A 25796-nucleotide genomic window follows, 5' to 3' on the forward strand; every position below is an offset into this window, starting at 1 on the left:
TGATGAGTTCAACTTGTGAAATGGCGTGTGTCTTTTTTTGGTCTTTTTTCTGTTGTGTTGCAGTGGATGAAATCAATGACACAATGGCAGCTTTTTACAATGACACTGATTTATTTAGTGGTGAGTTATGGCACCCCCTAGTGTTTAACCCCCAACTTAGAGCTCCACACTAGCTCTTACCCACTAACACTAACCCTTCAACCCATCAACCCTGAGATTTTCTGCAACGTTACTGATTATTTTTAAGGGGTAGGATCTGGCACCCTCTAGTGATTAATCCCAACATGGAGCTGGGAATTCTGTCTTACCCACTAACTTCTACCCCTCGAACCTAGAAATCCAAGTAAAGTCTTTGTCAACCTGTAACTCTTCCTCGATCTACCCAATTAGCTCTCCCTTTCTTAACATGTAGTTCTTCTCACGAATTTTCAAAATTAGAGCTGCATGCTCTTTTCCCTAAACTGGACGGACTCCTTGGGATACTTGGGGAAAAAACATCACATATTAATTCAAACACATATAAAATTTATTCTGGATTGTCAGTTAACGAATTAACTCCATGTAGTAAAAATATGCATGTTAAAATTCTACTTTTCTTTCTCCAATCTTAATACCTAAGGATTTCCAAACTTGTAATTTACTCTCTTACATATAATTTTTTTCACATTTCATTTCTCCTTAACATTTTTTGTCCTTGTCTAGTGGCTACACATGTTGGCTAAATTGAAACATGCAAAAACCTTGATTCTCATCAAATTAAAACACTCACTCTGGATTTCATATTCCTAGTTATGGAGATTACTTTGTCACCAGGTAAATTGCCAGATTAATGGCAAAAAGCAGTTCTCTGTGTGCTGCTTATTAAGTTAATTTATTCATTTATTTTATACCAAACACAGTACAATGCATTAAAAAGAAGTTAAAGTCTAAATTATGAGAATTAGTCTGTGATAAAGTGACGTCATGTACGTATATAGCAGACCATTACACGTTTCAGTTTTCCAATTTGTGTGGTGATGGGAGGGTAGTAATACTAAAGGAGCTGATTTGCTCTCAATCTTGCAGACGAGGTGCTCATTTCTTTGCCTTTACAATCGCGTTCATCACTCATATGATTCTGCGTGCGTGTGTGTGTAAATATAGAGGCACCCGTGGATGACAGAAGACCAACCTTCCTCATCCCATCTGGCTCATCCAGTTCCAAGATGGTGTTGAGAGGTGATAAACTGGAGATGGAGTGCATTGCTGAAGGATTGTAAGACAAAGAATCTGCTGTTAATTCATGAACTCAGTGCATTCATAAGTCATGTATTTAACGAGCGTCCACCTGCCATCATCAGTTTGTCTGTCTGCGCTCTCTCTTTATGAATCTAGGCCCACCCCTCACATCTCTTGGACCAAAATAAGTGGTGATCTGCCTTCCAAACGCACCTCCTTCCTGAACTACAACAAGACCCTTCACATCGAGGACGTGTCAGCATCAGATGAAGGAGATTACCGCTGCACAGCGAAGAACCAGTTTGGCTCGGTGCACCACACCATCCACGTCATGGTCAAAGGTGTGCTTGAGGAAATGCTCAGCTCCCATCAGACTCTGAGCTGCTTGGGAACTCAGTCACTGCTTCTCTCTACCGCTTTATTTTCTCCCTCTTCCTTATAATTGATTTATTCACAGAAGCTAACAGGGCAGTGGGTTTAGTGATTAATTGTCCAGCCTGTTTCTGTACCCTGTGCTGCTTGCAGCTGCTCCATATTGGATCGATGTCCCTCCCAGGAACCTTGTCCTAGCTCCAGGGGAGAGCGGCAGGCTGTCCTGCTTGGCCAGCGGCACACCCAAACCCACCATCACCTGGGCTATGAATGGCATCTCCATAGAGAGTAAGTGCAGCCTCTTTTTTTTTTTTTTTTCAAACTCTCTCAGCTTTCATAATAGATGATCTCCTTTTTCATGAGAAGCAGGCATTATTAAAATCGAAATTGTAGATGCCTTCCCTCGGGTGGGTATTGATTCATATTTCCGTGAGTTATTATACAAATTCCGAGTTATGATACCACCTTTTTCAAACATCATTATAAGGGTGATTATGAGTTTCAAAAAGCTCTTTCCATTATCCAGATATATACAGTATCTTATAATCCCTTTTGTACATTAACAGATTCACCCAAGGATCTGAGCAGAAAGGTGGAGGATGACATCATCATCTTCACCGATGTACAGCCTGGATCCAGCGCTGTGTACCAGTGTAACATCTCTAATGAGTACGGTTACGTCCTGTCCAACGCCTTTGTCAATGTCCTCTGTGAGTTCACTACACTCTATCCCTTTGCATTTGAATGCCATTTCCATTTATATTGATTCCTGGAAGGCAATAACATGGCAATAATGCTTCATTGCAGCCGAGCCACCCAGAGTGCTAACACCACCCAATAAAGTCTACCAGATCATCAAGAACCACCAGGCCTTGTTAGACTGCTCCTCCTTTGGATCGCCTATGCCAAAAATTACATGGTAAGTGAACGAAAATCTAACAGAGGAAAATTGTGTCGTGTTTCTTTTACTAACTGAAAACAACTGACTTTGTGCTTTAGGTTTAAAGACAGTCGGTCCAGCATCCTGCAGGAAGACCCTTACATTCTTCATGACAACGGGACGTTAGAGATTCGCGTAGCTCAAGCACAACACAATGGCAAATACACATGTGTTGCTACAAACAGTCTTGGGATTTATGAGAATCATGTCTACCTGGAGGTCAAAGGTAAGAGTGCTCCTCTCTGAAATTTTCATTCATTTGGCTAATAAATTTAACAAGTTTTTAATAACAGGCCTAAAAATTATACTAAATAAAACTCTTGATATGCATTTGTATAGCATGTACTCACTGGACACATTAGACACTTTACACTTTATTATACACCTTTCTAGTGCTGGGTTACACCCTCTTTTTGCCTTTATAATTACCTTAATTCTTTTTGGTATAAATTCAACATAGTTAAATAGTTAACTTGTAACTATTTACAAGTTACTGTAAATAGTTTGAATGATACTCAGTTGGTCTTAAGGGGCCCGAAGTATGCCAAGAAGTAAAGTAATTAAGTAATAAAATAGACAATATAAACAATACAAAGGGTTAAATATTTTTTAAAAAGTTTCGATCAACAGAAGGCTTGTTGAAACAGAAAAGTTTTTAACTGCTTTTTAAGGGATTCCACGTCCCCCACAACATTACTTCACCACCAACAGCCTGAATTGCTGATAAAAAGCATTAGCAACTTTTTTTTTTAAACGTCTATTATCCAATTTTAGAGAACCTGTGCAATTTGTAGCCTCAGTTTCCTGGTCTGTTTCACAGTTTGATTGTCAATTCAGCAATACTCCTCTGCATACCTTGGTTGTAACAAGTGGTTATCAAGAAGGAATTTTTATTTCTTTTTTTTTCTTTGCGCCAATTTCTGTGAATCTGAGGTGGCTGTATGCTAAAGTCTCAGTAGGTTAAAACACTCAGTGTAGCCCATCCAGAAGCAACAACCATATGTTCAAAGTCACTTTAATCACCTTTCTTCTCCAATTCTGATGCTCAGTTCATCATACATACACGTCGAAATGCAAAGCGTTGCTGTAATGCGATTGGCTAATAGATATTTGCGTCAACAAGCAGTCGAACAGGTGTACTTAAAAAAGTGGCCAGTGAGTGTATTGACCAACCCTTTATATTTACCTGTAAAATGGGCCCGCCGATGGGCTCATGGTCAATAAAGGGTTAAGTGTATAAAATTATTTATTTATTTATTTTTAACTGCTTGTATATTTAACTGTTTTTCTGTTTCTTTAATGTAAATCTGTTCTATTTTGAGCCACGGACAGTCATCATGTACCAGTCAGCACACCTTAATTAATCACTGAGGTGACTTGCACAAAATGAATCCATGGCAAGCTTCAGGTTCAACAAGCTGACATTTTGAATCTGTCAGCTACTAAATAAGAACCCAGCTTGGAGCAAACACGTGGCAGTTTCACAGCTCCTGCACCACTTTATTCTTCCCCCAACAGAGCCAACCCGAATCCTGAAGCAGCCAGAATACAAAGAAGTCCAGAGGGGCCGATCTGTGGTGTTTGAGTGCACGGTAAAACACGACCCTTCGCTCATTCCCACGATGACCTGGCTCAAAGATGACGGAGAGCTGCCTGACGATGAGAGGTCAGAGCTTTTTATATCCGGAGATGTCTTCTTTCTTGAAGCCTGCTGTTAAAAACAAAAAATCAGGTCTTTGTCTGGTATTTGTGTACTGTTATGGATATATGCAGGATCCTTTGTGTACTGAATGTTGTAAAAGAAGAAAAAACACATTCATTCAGTTCATAGTGACCTGCTGAATGTTTTTGCAGACTGATCGTGGACTCGGACAGCCTCACCATCACTGATGTTACAGAGGACGACGCAGGAGTGTACACCTGCATCATGAACACCACTCTGGACCACGATTCAGCCACCGCTAAGCTCACCGTTGTGGGTATGTAATGGTGTGCACAGTTTCAAAACTGCTCAGGCATAAAACAGACTCATAACGTCTCTCTGTCTCAGCTCCTCTTAGAAAAGGTAACCTGTCCAATAACTTACCCACCGTATTAGCTTTCATCGCTTCAAGGTTAAATGCCGAGAGCAGATTTACTCAGTGGCACAAATATCCGTGTGCTTCATTCTAAAAAAGCCAGATTATTTTCTTTGTTTCCTTCTGAATGACTGACCTTTAAAACTCCCTATTTCACTCCTGCCCTCCTACCTGACAGAGGCCACAACACCAGCTGTTGTCTACGGTAAACCTGCAGCACACACGAGCACCCAGATGTGCTCTGCAGATGTGCGCTTGTGTTTGTGAAATGCGGCATGCGTTGACCTGAAAATCACAAAGCATTATTGTGTATGTGTGTGGGCTTTTTTAAATTCATTTTTGATGTTCCAGCATTTATTTCTTATTGCCTCTGAGAGTTTATTTTTTATAAAATTGCTTAGATATTTTTTTTTTAATGTTTTGCCAAATATGCATAATGTTTGAATGCTTTAAACCACTGGTGGCAACATTTACTCAAGCCAAAAAAAATGTCTATTCACAGTCGAATGCAAACATCATTTGTAAAGCAGACATCTCCCGGTTGCACCACTTGGGATATTTCCAAATACACGTTGCTCTCATCACTTATTTATTCAAGGCGTGCATTTCACTTTATCACCTAATTCCAAAACATGAGCATCAATTTAACCTCTGTGTGAGCCTGAGACTCGATTTCATGCGGAATGATTATGTAGTGGGATTTTCATATGCATGATGCAATGTCTGCATGTTTATCACAGCCCAGATAACACAGTCTAGTAGAAGATGTACAGAAATAAAGGAGGAACTCAAAGGTGTGCTTGGTTAAATCAACAAATTAGCATCTATTATGGTTTCAGTATCACAGAAACATGGCCGACACGTCCTTCATTTTTTGTTTTTGCTCCATCTTGTTCATAGCATGAACCCTTCATCTTCTGTAGAATGAAGCCACTATGAATATAATCCCAAGCACACGGGTTGATGCTGCTGCTTGTGCTGTATTTCTCCCAGAGCGACCCGACCCCCCGACAGACCTGGAACTGACAGACCAGAAAAAGAGGAGTGTTCAGCTCACTTGGACCCCTGGGGATGAACATAACAGCCCTGTTCAGAGTATGTTTATGTGTGTGTGTGTGTGTGTGTGTGTTGTTTGGCTCGCTCTCTGTGTGGGTTTTATGTGAACGTACACCTTATTATTAGATTGTTGGCCTATATTGCTCTAAATGTTTTTGTGCAAACAAAATCTTTAAAATTGGCTACACCCAGTAGTAACCAATAACAAAGTCTAAAATCTGCCTTTTGGCAAAAAAAGAAAAAGAAAAGAAATGCACTTAAAGACTTTTCCAAACTTTTCTGGAAAATGTACTTCTCTACTGTCAGTTAGTTTCCTCGGGGTGATGAAAACCCTCATCATTTTTTGAAAAACCGGGCTAAATCCGCTATTTTCTTGAATCCTCAAAGTGCTGCTGAAAGTGGATTTTTTTTGTTAAGCTAGGCTTTTTGAATTAAAGTATCCTAAAAAAAACTGAGGGCTTTAATTCCATTTATGTAAATATACTGTCAGACACTATTTAAGGTGTGATGTCTTTTTTTAAATACAGAATTTCTGATCCAATACGAAGACTCACTGCACCATCGGGGTCACTGGCATAATCTTACCGAGGTCCCTGGAACCAAGACAACAGCTCACCTTAAACTGTCGCCCCATGTTCACTACACCTTTAGAGTTCTGGCTCTCAACGCGGTGGGCTTCAGTAATCCCAGCCGCCCCTCCAGGATGTACAAGACAGAACCTGCAGGTACAGAATCAGCTGACTGACTGTGTGATTTCTGCTCTTCTTGGTGCAGTTTCCTGTATAAAGTAATTCTCCATATATCCATTTCTTAGCCTAATGCATTAAATAATGCATTAGGCTAACAGATGCCATATCAAAGCTGTTGTGTATCAAAGTAAAGACAATGAAGTACCATAAGATTCAGTATGCATACATACACTAAAGTCTGTAAAAGTAAATCAGACCAGATTATAAGTACTATCTAAGAAAGATTTTCCATCCAATAAGTGTTAATTGTGTCCTTAATGATATATTTTTCAGCTCCAGATGAAAACCCAACAGGTGTGCAGGGATTTGGAACTGAACATAACAATCTTGTAATCTCCTGGAAGGTAATAAGCAGCATAAGGCTGATCCTTTTAATCCTCACGCATTTATTAAAGTCTTCTCATACTGCAGAGCTTGACTTTGTAATTGTGTGGTCTTATGAGCTTTCTTTATGGGGTTTTTTCACTTTATTGTCATTCAGCAAAACTATATTTTCAGCTTCCTATACTGTTACATGTTGTCTACAGAAGCTTTCCAATGGAGAATAAGTTACATTACAGCTTTCTCCTCTGCAGCCACTGACAAACCTCCAGTCTAATGGTCCCGGGCTTCACTACAGAGTGATGTGGAGGCAGAAGAAGGTAGAAAGCGAATGGAATACAGTGACCGTGTCTAACAATTCCAAGTTTGTTGTGTCTGGAACGCCCACGTTTGTTCCATATGAGATTAAGGTTCGGGCTGTAAACGACCACGGAGCTGGACCTGACCCTGCTATTGCCCACGGCTACTCAGGAGAGGACTGTGAGTAAGACTGTCTATTTTTAAAAAAAAGATTATGCTCAAGAGCCTGCGGGTGATGCAGCTGGTGTGTGTAACCTATAACATATTCTCAGTATGTTCCTTTTTTCTGTATTTTGCTGTTGTAATGCTGTGTTGCCCATCTACGATACAGTGCCCGTAGCAGCTCCAGAAAATGTGCACGCTGTGGTGCGAAACAGCACCCTGGTAGAGGTGTTCTGGGATCCCGTGCCCGCTCATTTAATACGCGGAAATATCAAAGGATATAAGGTACCGTATAAGAACCGCCGACGATGTAACATGTGCACCATTTCCACCAGTTGTACTATATACGTCATTTAAATCTACATGCTTTCAGGTGTCTTACTGGAGAAAACACCACTACAAGCACAATCCTGATCACATGGAGCAGGACATTCTTGTATTTAGTGGGAATCATACCCAGGGCATGCTGCCTGGCCTCCACCCCTTCAGTCTGTACTTGTTCAATGTAAGGGTCTATAATGGAAAAGGAGAGGGCCCCCGGAGTGTAACCCAGCAGTTTAAGACACCCGAGGGAGGTAAGAGATCGGAAGGGACACCCTTTGTGTCTGTGTGTGTCTTTTTTTTTTCTTTCATATGAGAGTAGACTTTGTTAAAAATGACCCAGAGTATAGTTTCAGTCTTCATTATCATAACTGGAACAGGAACAGGTAGCAAATTAGCTCCACTTGAATGACAGCCTATGTAAAACAGTGTCACATAACTGGTTAGCAAATAGAAAATGATGACTTTCCACCTGTAACTGATCTATGCTCTTAATCAGCGGTCCCCAACCTTTTTTGCGCCACGGACCGGTTTATGCCCAACAATATTTTTCATGGACCGGCCTTTAAGGTGTCGCGGATAAATACAACAAAATAAAACTAGTACCGGTACCAAAAAAAAGAAAATTTATTCATAACACACGTGAAAAGACCGATAAAAACCCTGAAAACTATACATTTCACACCTGAGCCTCAACTCTCGCGGCCCGGTACCAAACGACTCACGGACCGGTACCGGTCCGAGGCCCGGGGGTTGGGGACCGCTGCTCTAAATCATACAATCAGAAGTCTGGCTATTTAAGTTATTCAGTTATGAATGATTCTCTTCGGTCTGAGTTTGAAAGGTTTTTGTTTATTTTAATCTGTGAATATACAAGCAGTTGCTCAGTTTTTTTTGCACTAGAGGCTTTAAATTTCCCAGTCGCCTATTAATCACATCCAGTCTAATTGTAATGACACAAAGCAATTTTTGTAAGTAAGAGAAATTTTTCGCTTTAAGTGCTGCACAAGCTTTATTGCACACTGAAGGTCAAATATCAGAATGAAATATAAATAAGCAAGCCACAATGACTGGAGGCAGACTTTGAGTATTAACACTGGGCATTCTGCATAAAGTAAAACCCAGAAATCCTCAATGAACCGCGCCTCTCACACACACACACATACACACACACACACACACACACACACACACACACACACACCGTCTCTTCAGCTATTTATTTAAAACATCCTATCTTTAGCTGCTCTTTAATTAACTTGTGCAAGGTTTCATTATATATGTCTTTTTGCAGTGCCGGGGTCTCCTACTTCGCTGATAGTCACTAACTCGAACCTGGACTCTCTAACCCTTGAATGGAGTCCTCCTCATGACCATAATGGGCACATTACCGGGTATACCCTCAAATATCAGCCAGGTGAGGCTTTTTTCGTAAGATTTTTGCATCTTTACCTAGTGAGTGTCATCTTCTTCATGTAGTTTGTAGATTTGTATGTCAGTCTTTTTCATGTCTTGTGCTGTCATTCTGTTGAGATCATAAGACAGAAATGATAATCAATACTTAGAGTAGCCTAAGAGCATTTTTGTTTTTGCCTAAATTAAAAAAAACACAAATAACAAATCAACTTTGGTCATTCCTGCCTTCTATTTCTGAATCCTACACCCCAAATACTTCCATTTCCACCTTTTTCATCACTGACACTCCATCTACACCTCCTACCCAACTCTCTATTCAACTTACCCCACTGCTTCCCAACTTCCACCCCCACCCCATTATTCTTCTCGCCCATCCCTCACCCCTGTAGTAAATAACTCCAATGAACTGGGCCCAGTGGAGGAGCTGGCCTTGGCTGCCAATGAGACCTCTGTCACTTTGCCCAACCTCAAGTACAGCATACGCTACAAGTTTTATTTGAATGCGAAAACAGGCGCTGGAGCAGGTGCAGCCATTTCTCAGGAAGCTGTCATCATCAGGGAGGAAGGTAAGTCATCAAATACAAGAAAAATATGAGAAAAAAACTAACTAGATTTCATGTTTCTCCCACTGGAGATGTGGATAAATATTAGATTAATATATATGTTCTGTTCTGTATTTGTTGAGGTAAGAGCATGAAAGCGTGTAAATAATTTACAGAGCATGTGCTTGGTTTGTATTATTGTCCATCAGAACATTTTCTAGTACGTGTTATTTACCAGATTTGTTTGTTTATCTTGCTTTGAAAATTCGGTAAATGTCTGGTGAATATTTGCTTAAATTGCCCCTAGTCTTTTTAAAATTTCTAATCATTTTGGCGATCTAAGGAAAGCCCCTCCCAAAACACAGCCTCAGAGACCTCTCTGGTGAAGTGGATAAGCAAACCTGAGTCCTGGTGTGCTGCAGCAGAACTGTGCAACACATTTAGCTTGTGTGAAGCTTGCACTGCTTTGCTGTGTATGCTTTGCCAGTTTGAATTGTTTGGTGTCAAACATTCCTCTAATTCTGTTGTGTAGTTTGAAGCTGCTCATCATTCAGTTACTGCAGACTTTATGGATTAGCTGTCAGAAAATCAGCTGACAACAACAATTTAGAAAAAAGTTGTTTCTTGTTATCCAGACCCATCTACCCATGTGTGAAAAAGTTATTGCCTCCTACATGGAGTGCAGAATTATTAGGCAAGTTGTATTTTTGAGGAATAATTTTATTATTGAACAACAACCATGTTCTCAATGAACCCAAAAATCTCATTAATATCAAAGCTGAATGTTTTTGGAAGTAGTTTTTAGTTTGTTTTTAGTTTTAGCTATTTTAGGGGGATATCTGTGTGTGCAGGTGACTATTACTGTGCATAATTATTAGGCAACTTAACAAAAAACAAATATATACCCATTTCAATTATTTATTTTTACCAGTGAAACCAATATAACATCTCCACATTCACAAATATACATTTCTGACATTCAAAAACAAAACAAAAACAAATCAGCGACCAATATAGCCACCTTTCTTTGCAAGGACACTCAAAAGCCTGCCATCCATGGATTCTGTCAGTGTTTTGATCTGTTCACCATCAACATTGCGTGCAGCAGCAACCACAGCCTCCCAGACACTGTTCAGAGAGGTGTACTGTTTTCCCTCCTTGTAAATCTCACATTTGATGATGGACCACAGGTTCTCAATGGGGTTCAGATCAGGTGAACAAGGTGGCCATGTCATTAGTTTTTCTTCTTTTATACCCTTTCTTGCCAGCCACGCTGTGGAGTACTTGGATGTGTGTGATGGAGCATTGTCCTGCATGAAAATCATGTTTTTCTTGAAGGATGCAGACTTCTTCCTGTACCACTGCTTGAAGAAGGTGTCTTCCAGGAACTGGCAGTAGGACTGGGAGTTGAGCTTGACTCCATCCTCAACCCGAAAAGGCCCCACAAGCTCATCTTTGATGATACCAGCCCAAACCAGTACTCCACCTCCACCTTGCTGGCGTCTGAGTCGGACTGGAGCTCTCTGCCCTTTACCAATCCAGCCACGGGCCCATCCATCTGGCCCATCAAGACTCACTCTCATTTCATCAGTCCATAAAACCTTAGAAAAATCAGTCTTGAGATATTTCTTGGCCCAGTCTTGACGTTTCAGTTTGTGTGTCTTGTTCAGTGGTGGTCGTCTTTCAGCCCTTCTTACCTTGGCCATGTCTCTGAGTGTATTGCACACCTTGTGCTTTTGGGCACTCCAGTGATGTTGCAGCTCTGAAATATGGCCAAACTGGTGGCAAGTGGCATCTTGGCAGCTGCACGCTTGACTTTTCTCAGTTCATGGGCAGTTATTTTGCGCCTTGGTTTTTCCACACGCTTCTTGCGACCCTGTTGACTATTTTGAATGAAACGCTTGATTGTTCGATGATCACGCTTCAGAAGCTTTGCAATTTTGTGACTGCTGCATCCCTCTGCAAGATATCTCACTATTTTTGACTTTTCTGAGCCCGTCAAGTCCTTCTTTTGACCCATTTTGCCAAAGGAAAGGACGTTGCCTAATAATTATGCACACCTGATATAGGGTGTTGATGTCATTAGACCACACCCCTTCTCATTACAGAGATGCACATCACCTAATATGCTTAATTGGTAGTAGGCTTTCGAGCCTATACAGCTTGGAGTAAGACAACATGCATGAAGAGGATGATGTGGACAAAATACTCATTTGCCTAATAATTCTGCACTCCCTGTAGACCTGATAACTGGCTGTGCCATCTTTAGCAGCAAAAACTGCAATCAAGCGTTTGTGATAAATGACAACAGTCTTTCACAACATTGTGTGGATGTTTTGGCCCACTCTTCTTGAAGAATTGTTTTAATTCATCCACACTAGAAGGTTTTGAGTGTGATCAGCCTATTTAAGGTCAGGCCAAAGCCTCCGAACTTTGACTAGGCCTTTCTAAAACCTTGGTTGAGGTGTTTTTTTTAGCCATTCAGAGGTTGTTTCTGATCATTGTCCTGCTGCATAACCCAAGCATGCTTGAGCTTCAGGGCATGAGCTGATGGCTGGAAATCCTCTTTCAGGATTTTCTGGTAGAGAGCAGAATTTATGATTCCATCAATTACGGCAAGTCGTCCAGGTCCTGATGCAGCAAAGTAGCCTTAAACCATCACACTGCCATCACCATGTTTGAGTGTTGCCATGATGTTCTTTTTATGAAAGTTAGTTTTACACCAGATTTAATGGGATGCAAACCTTTTGTGGTGACTGTAGCTCGGGAGGAAGAGCAGGTCATCTACTGATCGGAACGTTAGTGGTTCAATCCCTGGCTCTCCCATTCTGCATGCCAAGTATCCTTGGGCAAGATACTGACCCCAAGTTGCTCTCCGATGCATCCATTGGAGTACGAATGAGTGTGATTGTTAGTTAGTAAGCACTTAAAAGCATATAAGGAAGTGCTTGTGTGAATAGGTGAATGTGGCATGCTGTATAAAGTGCTTTGAGGGCTCCGGGAGAGTAGAAAAGCACTATATAAGGATCAGTCCATTTACCATTTACCTGGATGAGTCATCGATGCACTGGAGTAATTTTGATAGGCCGGGCACTCCAGGAAAGGTTCACCAGTGTTCCAGATTCTCTCCATTTGTGGTTCATTCTCAAAGCCTTAGAAATGTCTTTGCAACCCTTACCAGACCAGACTGATGGATGTCAGTGACTTTGTTTGACAACTGTTTTCCACAGCTGTTTCTTTAGATCATGGCATGATGTGTTGCTTTTTGAGTTCTTTAAGCCTACTTCACTGTGTCACACAGGTTCCATTTAAATGATTTCTTGATTCAACAGGTCTGGCAGTAATCAGTACTGGGTGTGGCTCAGCTTGATTTTGTGGTTAATCACAGTTCATTCATGACTTAACAAGAGAACGGTAATTGCTTTTTCACTGAGGGAAGTTAGGTTTTGATAGCTTTTTCCCCTTAATAAATGAAATCATTTTAAAACTGCATTTTGTATTTACTCAGGTTATATTTGTCTAATACTAAAATTTGTTTGACATAAAACATTTCAGTGTAACAAATATGCAAATACCTTTTCACTATATATATATATATAAATGACACTTTCAAGTTACACAGCACAACCACATAAATGTCTAAAAAAAAAGACAGTTTGGGGATGTGGGTGGTTGTCTTCTCATAATGATCCCTGTCCGGTTGTTTCTCTTTGTCCTGTTTCTCTCTGCAGGCTCTGATATCACAGGTTGACAGAAATGTGGTGTTTCTAGACAAATGATTGTTTTACACATACAGCTAAAGCTGCAAAACCCACCATAAGCATGCGCTCCTCACCTCTGAGCAGTTTCCCTTCGCCTCTGTCCAATTCTGTGGCCAACCAGAATGCTTGACCGAGGAGTTCAAAGCAGGGAAAAGTTCAAAGCTGCACAGATAAAGATGCTCTGTGACATGTGCTTTTTTAATGCCATGTGATAAAACTAGATGAGTCTTTTCAAAGTGCTCAGCTGCTCTTCATCTTTTTTTTCTCTTCTTTTTTTTTCGCTGTGCCTTTGGTGATTTTGACCCCCTTCTTACTTCTTCCTCAGTGGCCGCTGGTGATGCTTTCCTGCTGCATGCCAGGGGCTTCGCATGGCATGCCAATGAACTTTGTGTTCTCTGTATAATGACTTTAGCATCTGTGGTGTCTCTGTGTGTGTCTCTGTGTGTGTCTCACGTGTGTGTGGCTCCATCTCTACCCCTCTTCATATTGTTTACAGGAAGCACCCAATCCCTTCATCCTATTGCACGGTCACCTCCACATGGTCCACCCCACAAGGGTACAGATTCTGCTGTGATATTAGTAACCTCAGTGTCTGTTGATTAGTGATGATTAGTTATGTTTGTCCTCTGTTTTTGTTGGCATAGTTAAAGCAGTGAGAAACTAGATTTGGTGAAGCTTGGTGCACTTAATGTTAACTGTAGCAAAAGCAAAATATTTGATTGACAGTTATTGGATTGTCCTTTGACCAACAGACTCATGTTGATGGTTGTGTTTTCTCTTGTGTGCTCAGCAAGTCCTTTCGGAAACATTAGCTCCATGATCGGGGAAGACTGGGCCCTGATCAGTTGGGAGTACTGGGGCCCGGAGAAAAACTTTAGTGCACAATACAGACTAAATGACAGTAAGCAAAGAAACGGCAACATTTTTCTCAATTCCATTCACAGGTGGCAAGAGACTCCTACTTCATTATTGGCTTATGCAGGTGAATAGAAATATTGGCAGTCATGCTGATGCTGGCTCTGGCCAGTGCAGACCCGGATGTGATAAACAACGCTTTCTGTGATTGGATTGCTAATTACCCAGTGCTGTAAATGCGTGCAGTTCCCTTGGCAATCTGGCTGGAACGTATGTAGACAAACGTCATAAAAGGCAGCACAAACATTTCCTATTATGCTAGCTGAATTTGACTGAAGTGCTCTCCATTGTTTTTATCCACCTGCAGTGAGGATGAACAGCATGGCTCTCTCACACCTACCATTTTAATAGATTCACTTAGGGAAGATCACAATAATAGATCATAATCTTGCAAAATTTTGCTATCAAAAGCCTAATTATTGTGGTCATCAGTCACAACACATCTCACATTCAGCTCATTACCATTTGTGTACGTGCAGTGGCCCTAAAAGCTCAGCGCAAAAGAGGATCACCACCAGTTTGATAACGTATACGGCATTTTTGTCTGCAACTATGCCGCCAATTCTGTGAGAATGTACTTTTACTTACTTAGGCTACTACATGATTTTTAACTAAATTCAAGGTAGTCAAAAACAATTTGTGAACATTTGAAAGTTTTGATGTAAAGCTGAAAGTAGATGAAAAGTCTCTCTACTGCTCTTTGTATCAGAGGGCTTTTCCTTTTAAAAGGGCTTTTTTCCTTCCCACTGTCGCCAAGTGCTCATAGAGTCATCTGATTGATGGGATTCGCTCTATTATTGTATGGTCTTTACCTTACAATATAAAATGCCTGAGGCAACTGTTCTGGTTTTAACCTTTTGTGAAAGTGTCGTATTTATCAGTAAAATCACTTTTTTAATGGGAGAATATGACTTTTATTGTAAAGCTAGAAAAGCACTTTTTTATGTATTTCAGTTACATTTATCGCTATGTACCACCTTTCATGGCAATGGAACAAGAACAGAAAATATACTTTTATATCAACCTAATCCAAAAGTAGCAAGTTTTAAAAATGAGAAAGCCCATTACAGCTTAGTTATTTTTTTGAATTCAGTATTTTCTAAACAGCACACATATTATCAAAATGGTGAAATGATTTTTCTCACTTTGCAGCTTTTCTGAAGTTGCAGTGCATTGAGCTTTCGGGGACACAATAATAATTCATTCATAGACTTAATGGATTTTTTAGAACTCCATGAATATTAACATTTGCCTGCAGCATAATGCCATACCAGTAGATGCTCTTTTCAGACAATTAGTTCCCATAATGTCATGATCTCCATGGCCTTTTTGAAGTTGTGTTCGCTCCTTCAAACATACTTCTCTTGATGAACATAACTCCTGCAGGTGAAAGTGAAGAGGACTGGAATACAGAGTTTGTGAATGGCTCTCAGAACATAACGCTGAAAGGCTTAAAGGGGGGCCTTTGCTATAGGGTCCGTTTGGTGGCTTTGGGTCACCACGACCAAGAATTCCACCACTCCAAGGAGCTCTTGGTTACTCTCCCAGGTGAGGCACTTCCTGGATGTTCGCCTCCACCTCGGTGTGGCTGAGCCTGGCCTTACACTTTGTCGTGTGTCGCGTATGGAGTAGTTTGTGCTTTTGTATATTTATACAGAATCGAGCATGGATTTAACAGATGTGATGTGGTTGTTCTATATGCCAGACATGTACTGTAGTGATGTGGACAGAACATACAGCATGATTTTCTGGTTAATGCATAATGAATGTCAGTGTCGCACTGTTGGGGATTTTAGAAGTGGATATTCTAATATAGAATTTCAGTCTGTTTTTAGTATTTTATTTGACTTAATATCACCCGTGCTAACGTACGTTGTATGTCACTGTCCGTGTTTGCGTGTGTGTCTGTAATTGTGTGTACATGTTACTTCTTTGATTGTGTACTACTACTAATTCGGGCTCAAGTCACGGATAGGATAATGTTAGGAACTGTCTAGCTCATCTAACGTTAAAGTCTTTGTCAATAATAATATGCAATCTTGATTCACTCGTCACCTGAAAATTCATCATATCAGATGGGATATCTGCTCAAACGCTGACTTGATCTTCCATGTTTGTTTTAGCACATATTGTGGATAATTTTTGCTGTTTTCCCTCGCTACTGGGGATGAGATGTTAAAATAGTGCAAGTGTAAATGTTAAGTCTTTCTCCCCTTCTCTGGACAGCTGTGGCAAGCAGACAGGTGGACATCGCCACTCAGGGATGGTTCATTGGCCTCATGTGTGCAATTGCTCTGCTCATCCTGATCCTTCTCATTATCTGCTTCATCCAGAGAAATAAAGGAGGGAAGTACCCTGGTGAGTAATGGCACAATCACCACAAAAAAAGACAGTTGTTTCTATAATAACAACTTTATTAGAGCAGAACTTTTTAAAATGCACAGTTACAAACTCCTACATAGTTTGGATCAAACCATTCATTAAAGAAGTATACATCTCACATTAATGGAGAATAGGTTTTTTGTATTGACAGGGTTTATTCACTGTTGTCAGATTCACACATTAATCAGTTTTAATGAACCCATAAATTACAGTCAGGTTTTGTGAGTCCAACTATAAAGAGTGAAAACCATACCTTATTTCTATTTGGCCCATTTCCCCTTCAATTCACCTCTCCTAGTGTTCCTGGTGTTTTAGATGCAGAAGTCCTGTTCTGACCATTTGCACATAACCACAAACTTGGACTGAAAACATGAATTTCTATGTCACAGTGATGTTGCTCTCTTGTTAAGAGCAGGGACTGCACTGGGGTTTCTGCGTGAAAGACTGCACAGTGTCCACAGCCCAAAGGTAGGGCATCAGATTAGGAGCGCAACCAGGAGCATGCCTGTCATTTTTATTTGGCTCTTATATAGGGGTCAGATGGGTGGAGTAGTTTAGGCATCAATTCACTCCCAAGTCAGACTGTCAACACATATTTCTTGTGTAACATCTCAGAGAACATTCAGATGTGAACTGTGGCGCATGCAAGCAAGCTCTTTTGTCCATATCAATTCAACAATCAATTCAGTCAACTCCCTCAAAATTTTAAATTAAAATGTGTTGGTCAGAACAGACTTTCCAGTAAAGAAACAAAAAAAAAGCATCTGGACAGGGAGAAACAGTCTACAGGTACACAAAGACTGAGCTCGAAGTTGAGGTCGGCCAAATTTAAGTTCGGGTACGGTTTTTGAATTTCATGGGTGATGTTGAACGACTGTCTTCGTCATATCGCTTAAGAAACATGTTGTTTCTCACAATTCTTTAAAAGCCAGTTTGACTAAATCGCTTCCTGTATCTCACCAGTCAAAGAGAAGGAGGATGCCCACACAGACCCTGAGTTCCAGCCCATGAAAGATGACGACTGTACTTTTGTGGAATACAGGTGAGAGAAAGTGCCCCAGCCTTTGGAGTCCCCAGAGCAGATTGTACCCATCAACCACTTGCCCCGTGTTCCCACTTTCTTTCCTAAATCTACACTCTGTGCTGGAGCTCTGCTCGCCCTCCTACTTCTCAACCCTTAAAACTAATAAAAAAAATCAACCAGAATCACCATTAACTAAAATCAAAACAACAAGAGGAAGTAACCCAGTCTGATCTTCTACCACCGTGAAGTACAAGATTTTGTTTCTGGATTCTGGGACACCCTGGATGCTGTTTGTGTTGGACTTTATGTGTGCTTGATATGTGTGCAGGATTCTTCAGGTTCAGGGGATTCGTGGTTTAGGGTGTTTTAACATTACAAATAAGACTGTCAGGAATAAACAGTATAAGCTACTTTCATTTGCAACACATCCCTAACTGACCCCAAGCTTTTCAACTAATAAGCTAATCATATACATTGTATGTATAGTATATATATATATATATATATATATATATATATATATATATATATATATATATATATATATATATATATATATGTATATATATATATATATATATATATATATATATATATATATATATATATGTATAGATATATATATGTATATGTATATATTAGTATTAACACTTTGCCTAGTGTATTGCTACTTACAGTACATGACCCTGATAGGATTGAAAATCTCTGAAATGGTCAGTCCTGTTAACTGTTACTTCAGTTATCCAGCTATGCTTGTCAGCATCCTTTTTCTAGGCTGCTTCTTCAATCACATGCAGAATACAGAACAATGAAGCACTTTACTTCTGTAAAACTAGCATTTTTGAATATTCTTTTTTTTTTTATAAGTGAATTTCTAAGATGGTCTTGCTTTTATATTTTATATTCCTTTTTGTATTATGTATACATGAATCTGTTCTATGGATTTTATGTGAGACAGAAGATGTGCGATAAATACATATCATTAATTATATATAAAAATGTGATATGCATGGTTTTAAGATTTGATATTATGTATGAAATTTTGCTGTAGGCAATAATGTGTTGAATGGAAGTATTGTTTATATATAGAGAGATAGATAGATATAGATATACAGTATATAGATGCATATGGGTATGTTATGAAATTGTCAGCACGCTTGAGGGAAGCAATCAACACTGAGAGGACAGAGCTGGTTAATGCTATTTACAACAGGCCAATAGCCATTCTTTAGTAGAAATCATTTATGATTGGTGTTATTCTAGATTTTATTTTTCTGGGAAAAGATCAACAGAATAGTCGTCTGTTTCGCACTACTGCCCAATCCTCCCGCTTATCTATAGCTCTCCATTGCAACTCTTACATTTCCAGTGAAGACTTAAATTTCTAAAAACAGGTTACTTTAACTTTAAAGAGCTTCTTAAAATAGCTGGCTACTGTAGTTTACAAGGAATAGTATCTCAAAGACAGTGTATTTTTTGGGGTGCCTATTTTCAATAGCCAGTTTGTTGTGCTTGTAAGTCTGCACCGAATCAGGATAGAATATGTGGGAATCAGCTTAATAACAGAGTTCATGTTCATCATAATTAAGGAGCTTTTTGCCCATTGTAACAATGTGGCTCACGAATGAGTTGTTATTGGTTTTTAGACAGCACTGGAAGTGTTTGGCACAAATAAATATGTTACACAGAAAAGTGTTGATATATTTTTAAATCTAGAATACCACCAGTCTGTAGTATTTACACCACGAGATAATCTCTCCAATGGATATCGGCTGTAAAAACACAATAGACAAATCACAAGGCAAAGTGTATAAATATTATAGTGCCTTTGTGAGAGTATTCTTTATATCCATGCTGTTTCATTACACTCAGCTGGAACCTTACAGTATGTCAATAAAGGCATTACTTAAGTCAACTGAGCTGTTCTTGTTTGACTGCTGGAGAGTATACTGTATTTTTAGATCAATCTGTACTTGTACAAAGCACATTTGCCTGTTAAAGTGCCAGACTTACAGAAATGTAAAATGTAGGAATGTGTTTGATCTCAGAGTGACGTCGTCATCCTAACGCAGGGGTGTAGGTCTCAGGAAAGGTAAGGGCAATGATGGGGATTGGCGGCGGTGAAGGGTTTTGTAAATGTAGCATGTGTAAAGGGTCGGTGGGTAATGAAGTCACTGCGGAGAAAAATGCTTGCTATCTTTCACAGCTGTCATCGTGTATAATATTTTGTCACAAAGCCTTCATTATGTGCAGTGCTTCAAAAAATAAGCCGTCAGCAATCTGTGGCTATTCTATTCCCGTCATGTCCCCTAAATGCTTTTGCATACCATTTATTGTCTTTCCATTTTGGAGCATCTCAGCATTGTGAAAGCTTTGCGATCTCATTGGTGTTCAAGTCGTGTATATGCAATGTTCTCAACTATCTGATACCCAAAGAAAACTTTCTTTGCGGACTTTCCATGCATTTTTGCCAACTTGTGATTTATCGTCGTGCTTGCTTTGGGGGCAGGGATACTTGGCTTAAACTTTCCTTTATTCACGTCATTTCATTGGATTTTCTGTTTTTCATCACAGTCTCTGCCTTGGGAGAAAAATGCTTTTGTCAAACAGCACATTTACCACTTCATATTTGGTTTCAGGGGGAATTTGAAAAGGGTATGATTGCTTGAGCTTTATTCCCCCGTTGCCTGATGGAAACCAGCTAATCATTCATGGCTAACATTTTTTAGACATGGAGCAACCCGAATGTGCATTGAAATGTATTTTATATTCATTGCTGCATATTAATATTCATATAACAACTTTGCCATTATCTACCGAACTTAAGGGGTAGGTTGTGGTAAAAGCAACAATTGGCTCTTCTATGCTCCATCTAAAAAAAAAAAGTGATCACTATTCTCCTTATTGCATCTGTCACATCATCTCACCTGTAATGCCTGCATGTTATTTTCTCCTTCAGTGACAATGAGGACCATAAACCTTTAAAAGGGAGCCGCTCGCCATCTAATGGGACAGTTAAGAGAGACGACAGTGACGACAGTTTAGTTGACTACGGTGAAGGAGGAGACGGACAGTTCAACGAGGATGGCTCCTTTATCGGGCAGTATAGTGGAAAGAGTGCCAGTAGGGACACTGCTGAGGGCCATGAGAGCTCGGAGGCCCCATCCCCTATAAAAGCCATGAACTCCTTGAACTCTTTTGTGTAGCCAGTCGGTCTTAACAGAACGGTGCGGGGTGATGCACTGACTACTCAAGCCCCCTCAATCCCTACATCACTCTTACAGGGCTGTCCCAACACTGCATGGCTTTATGATCAAACATGTATACCCAGCTCCATAAATGAAACGTAAAACTCATTAAAGACATTTATGTTTTCACACGGACGTCTTATGGAGAAGCTTGGAAAACCTTAGCTAATTATACCCTGAGCGACATTTAGGAAGTAACCAGCTCAGCCATAACTTTAACAGTTCATGACAGTTCCATAAATCCATATATTAATCAACACTTTAATATTAACAACTATTGCATTTTTACCAGAAATCTGATATGGACTATGCAGTTATTGTCTGAACTATATTTGTTTGTGTTGATGGTTGTCATATTATCTATTCAAATAGGGGGCATTGTCTACAGTAAATTTCTACTACTCCATGTATATTTTTTTCCAACCCAGAAACTTGTACCAGAAAAATGCTATGTAATCTATTACATTAAGGCAGTTCCCATGGTGCGTTTAAAAGGAAGATGTTGTACAGCGCATATGTAAAGTTATATTTAATGAAGTGAACATTCTGCACAGTGGAATTTGAGAGCAGTGCACATGTTATAATTCAGAGTGTTGCACTGATACGTCCTCATCTGTAGTCGCTGTCACACTGCGACGATGAAGAAGGAGGCTAAAGTGCTGCATGGCATGTCACATGACCTCATGACCTTTGCCCTGCATGTGACCTCCTCTTATTGTGCTTGATCTGAAGGCCAGTAGGGAATAGCTGATGGTGTGATAGCTTGCTTCAGTCCCTGCAAGTGCTCCTTCAGCAGGTAGTGCCTTTTCTTTAAAGCATTGATTCACTTGCAAAGTCTCTTTCTGGCCTTCAGTGTCTGGAACAGAGACAATGGGAGAAATGCAGAAGTCACATCCAAGGATGGATAAGATAAGCATGAGAAGAGCACCCTGTGGATGGACGAATAATTAATATGTGCTTGGCTTTTTTTTTTTTAAGACACAGGACTGGCTTTGATTTCTTTGAAAAGTAAAACACTGCACTGGATCAAATGAAAACATTGTAAGAACCACCACTGATGTATAAATGCCTGCAATACCTAATGGTATTTCTGCAGTGTATGGATATTTGTGTTTGTGTGTGGTTGTGGACACAGCACATTAATTCAACTCCTATTAAGCAAAAGTTGTTCGCATTTACTAACTGCTCTTGAGGGCCTTTGGATGGGATCAAGATTTAGTTTTTCTTAACTTGCATCAAGTTTTATTTTTTTAAAGACATGTAGAATATTTGTTGAAATTGTAAATATCTTAATTGATTGTACAGGAACAAGCAGCTTTTACAGCAGTCTAAGCGACGATATCATGCACGATATGGCTTAACTTGTTGGTAGGAATATTATAAATATAGACAACTTGTAGAGAACATATATATATACATATATATGTATGTGTATATATATATATATATATATATATATATATATATATAAACATATTCATTTCTACTTGCTGTGCACAGTGTACATTGTACTGTAACTAACTGGACAGAAAATTGCATATACAGTCAGATTCTTATTGCTTTCTGATTTGAATGCCAAGTTATATAATCCTGCTGTTTTACAATGTCGATATCATGATGCACAAAATTATACTATTCTGATTTGTACTGGTTCTGCTAAGTCTCAATATACTTCTAAAATTATGCTCTTTTCTGACAGTATTGCAAATGGTTTTTTTTGTATTTAAGAAACAGATTTGTACTAACAGACTCTTTCTTTATCGCTATGTAATATTTTTTTTCCTTTTAGTGAAAGTATGGAACTCAAGCTGCAGGAAATAATGAATGAATAAATAACTATCTGTTTTCAGGCTTAAAATGTCATTGCCTTGTCATGCTGTGAATGCATTTAAATTCAGTACTCCATAACAAACACTGTCTTGAGTCTTAATTGCTGCATAATTTCTGATTTCTGATTCAGCTCATAACAATACCACATAATAAAAACCGTGTACCATTTTCAGTTTGGCTATCAAAATCACTTTGGTGAGGCTTCTAAAAACTCAGATATGTAAAAAGGTCAAGTTTGTATTGAGATAATTTTAATAAGTGCTAGTTAATAGACAATAAGTAGCTACTGGATCGTAGTTAATAAAATACAGTTGTTAACATGATAGATTCGATTTTATTTATATACCACTAAATAACACCAGTCATCCCAAGGTGCATTATATTATAAGGTAGAAACCCTACAAACAGACAAGCCTATATGAGCAAGTACTTGGCAACAGTGGGAAAGAAAAAGTCATTTTTATCAGGAAAAAACCTCTCCCAGAAACAGGATTCAATGAAGGATTTAAAATTTCTTTCTGGATTTAACAGGGAACCAATGAAGAGAAGTCAATGACCAGAACAGAGTTCAAAATTCCTCGAAGTGTTGTTTGAGGGCAAGTAATGCCATTAATTGTCAATAACTTTTTTCATTTTTAGAAGCAGGAATTGGAGGTTAACAAGGTCTTTATGTCTTTAAGACATTCCTGCAGTTTAGCTAACTGATGTGTCTCATCTGGCTTCATGGTTTGAAAAAGTTGGGTCATCTGCATAGCAATGAAAATTTATGATATGGCTTCTCATGATACTGCCAAAGGGAAGCTAGAGAACTAAACATTAATATTACTAAGGAACTTATTAATATTATTGTGTAAAGAAGTCTACCCATTTACATGAACAAATTGTAGTCTATTAGGTAAATGTGATTCAAACAACTGCTCTGTAATAGAATATTATAGTCGATAGTATCGAATATTGCAGCTGGAGTACAAGCACAGAAATAAGTCCACGGTCAGTGTCCATAAGAAGAGTATAAATTTAGCACTAAAGCATGGCTCATAAGCGTGGCATCTACAAGCATGACATCCAAGTGCACTTCAGACCCATCCACACAATCAGATAAAAACTTGTTCATCCCAAAGACAAAACTCCCAACCACAATGTAAACAACATGGTATATGGTGTGCACTGCAGCGACGAATGCTTAGACCTCTACCCTGGAGAAACCAAACAGCCACTGCATAAATGCATGGTACATAGAAGAATCACCTCGACAGGACAAGACTCAGCTGTACATCTGCATCTAAAGGATAAAGGTCACTCTTTCGAGGTCGCCAATGTTCACGTTTCAGACAGAGAAGACCGATGGTTTGAAAGAGGAGGGGAAGAAGTCATCTATGTCCACTGTGAACGACTATCCGTGAACACAGGAGATGGCTCACGACACCAACTGTCTGCCACCTACAGTGCAGTTTTGAGATCCCTTCCCAGGCGCCTTAACGTCACATCTCACACAATAGGTTGAGGGAAGGTCTCACAATGGTTTCACTCAAAACCTCTGCTGATGATGACCCACACCTTCATGTGATGAGGCACAACTCTTAACTAAAGCTGTTTCTATACTCTGATGGTTAAAATTTTATTTGTGAAGAAATTCATTAAGTTGTTACTAGTTAAGGTTAATGGACTAATGGAAGAGTCAGTGGAGCTCTGACTCTTGTCAGCCTGGCTACAGTGAAAAGAAGTAAGCTGGGGTTGTTCTTATTTTCTTCATTCAGAGATGAATAGTAAGCTTGCTTAATTTTGAAAAATAGATCAATATTAATGAGACGTAATTTCCTCTTCAACTTATGAATTCTCTGCTTTAAGATGTGCGTTTGTGAGTTATAATTCGGAGTCAAGCACTTATTTTTCAAAAGGAGCCGCTGTATCCATCATCCACAGTGAGGATGCAGAGTTTAGATAACTGCTCTGTGCTGTGTTGCTGTATTGACTTAAATCTTAAATCTTCAAATGGGCTCTTGGATATTGGACCGTGAAATTAGCCAAATGATCTAAACTGCATCAATGAATGTACATTGAGCAAAAGCTGAGAAACAGACTAATATGGATATCTTCACCTTCCTGAAACTCCTTGGGGAAGCCTCTATAGGGTCTTTTGCAACACAGCTTACTCGTGGCCACTTCCATCATGGGCACTATCAAGAAATATTGAGATAGCAACCCACCATCTGGTGCTTTATCACACAGCAGTGGTGTCAAGAAGCAGGGAAGCTTGCTATCTAGTGTCTTGAAAATACTTGGGGGGGGTCCAAAATGAGACCTGGTCACGGGGAGAATATGAAAAAAAAATGAACTGTTGTGAATTGCAACTGGAACAAAGGCTATATTATTTAAAATAAACAGCATTCTCCGAGCAGCAGTGGTGATCTCAATGACCTTATGACCTTCAGCCACAGGACTTGTCTGTCAATTTGTTTCCATTTGACAGATTTTACCTCTTGACTTTACTGCCATCTAGTGACGTGAGGCAATTACACCGATGGCTGGAGTAAGCAACAGGCTTTTAAAAGCTTACTGGCAAATGCACAGTCTGCATGATGCAAACTGTCAACAAAACTATTTTAATGATGCTGTAAAAAGAGAAAATGCCACATATGTATATCCCCTTACCGAATAGTGTAGTCAAATTACAATCCGCACAATCACTCTACATTTTAGCTGAAAGCCTATGAAGTTGTTAGTCCTTCTGTTAACATCCCTAGTCCTCGAATAGCTGGACTTCCTGTAAGAGGCTTATTCCATGGCAGCAGAATCACATTATTTGTCTGTTGATTGGCAATCATTACCATCAAACAAGCAGCTGCCCCATTACCCTCCTGGTCTCCACCAACCATCTCACCAGCCTCCCTTCCCGCTGCTTCAAAGTCACCCCCCTCCTCCATTTTCCCATTCATCATTCAGTCTTCAGTGGATTCATCCTGTGTTGGCTGTACGTCTGCCATAGCATCCATTAACCGTTCCCAGATCTGTCTGTGTCCAGGACTTTGATTTATCACTGAGTAGAAAGCCTGGTTTAAATTGATCTACAGCTGGTTTATGTCTACTTCCAATAGGGAAAAAATATCATTACACAGCCTTCTTGTGATCCTCTGTTTTCAAACAACCTGCAACCAGCTTTA

The 25796-nt window shown here is 39.6% G+C and overlaps 1 protein-coding gene across 18 annotated transcripts in view; it reads left to right on the forward strand.

The window, feature by feature from the left end:
• The window catches only part of LOC146569960 (neuronal cell adhesion molecule-like), a 78857-nt gene extending 57362 nt beyond the window's left edge, over positions 1 to 21495 (forward strand). For 7 of the 18 annotated variants that reach the window (XM_085282668.1, XM_085282671.1, XM_085282667.1 and 4 more), the window contains 24 exons: positions 64 to 120; positions 1144 to 1255; positions 1375 to 1559; positions 1744 to 1878; positions 2157 to 2300; positions 2398 to 2509; positions 2590 to 2756; positions 4049 to 4196; positions 4385 to 4509; positions 4787 to 4813; positions 5602 to 5703; positions 6192 to 6389; positions 6687 to 6757; positions 6989 to 7214; positions 7366 to 7481; positions 7570 to 7771; positions 8812 to 8934; positions 9323 to 9499; positions 13733 to 13792; positions 14027 to 14137; positions 15538 to 15699; positions 16378 to 16509; positions 17497 to 17575; positions 20517 to 21495. In XM_085282668.1, the coding sequence (XP_085138794.1) occupies positions 64 to 120; positions 1144 to 1255; positions 1375 to 1559; positions 1744 to 1878; positions 2157 to 2300; positions 2398 to 2509; positions 2590 to 2756; positions 4049 to 4196; positions 4385 to 4509; positions 4787 to 4813; positions 5602 to 5703; positions 6192 to 6389; positions 6687 to 6757; positions 6989 to 7214; positions 7366 to 7481; positions 7570 to 7771; positions 8812 to 8934; positions 9323 to 9499; positions 13733 to 13792; positions 14027 to 14137; positions 15538 to 15699; positions 16378 to 16509; positions 17497 to 17575; positions 20517 to 20763 (3218 nt within the window). In that variant the 3' untranslated portion in view covers positions 20764 to 21495. Of the gene's footprint in view, positions 1 to 63; positions 121 to 1143; positions 1256 to 1374; positions 1560 to 1743; positions 1879 to 2156; positions 2301 to 2397; positions 2510 to 2589; positions 2757 to 4048; positions 4197 to 4384; positions 4510 to 4786; positions 4814 to 5601; positions 5704 to 6191; positions 6390 to 6686; positions 6758 to 6988; positions 7215 to 7365; positions 7482 to 7569; positions 7772 to 8811; positions 8935 to 9322; positions 9500 to 13206; positions 13628 to 13732; positions 13793 to 14026; positions 14138 to 15537; positions 15700 to 16377; positions 16510 to 17496; positions 17576 to 20516 lie in introns of those variants that run through there. The other 11 variants (XM_085282673.1, XM_085282677.1, XM_085282676.1 and 8 more) reach the window with 8 other exon arrangements.
• The last annotated feature ends 4301 nt before the right edge of the window (positions 21496 to 25796 follow it).

This window comes from Mchenga conophoros, linkage group LG7, assembly GCF_057382185.1.
Source record: "Mchenga conophoros isolate Kocher_MC1m ecotype Shallow Benthic linkage group LG7, M_conophoros_male_GT1.1, whole genome shotgun sequence".
Lineage (NCBI taxonomy): Eukaryota > Metazoa > Chordata > Actinopteri > Cichliformes > Cichlidae > Mchenga > Mchenga conophoros.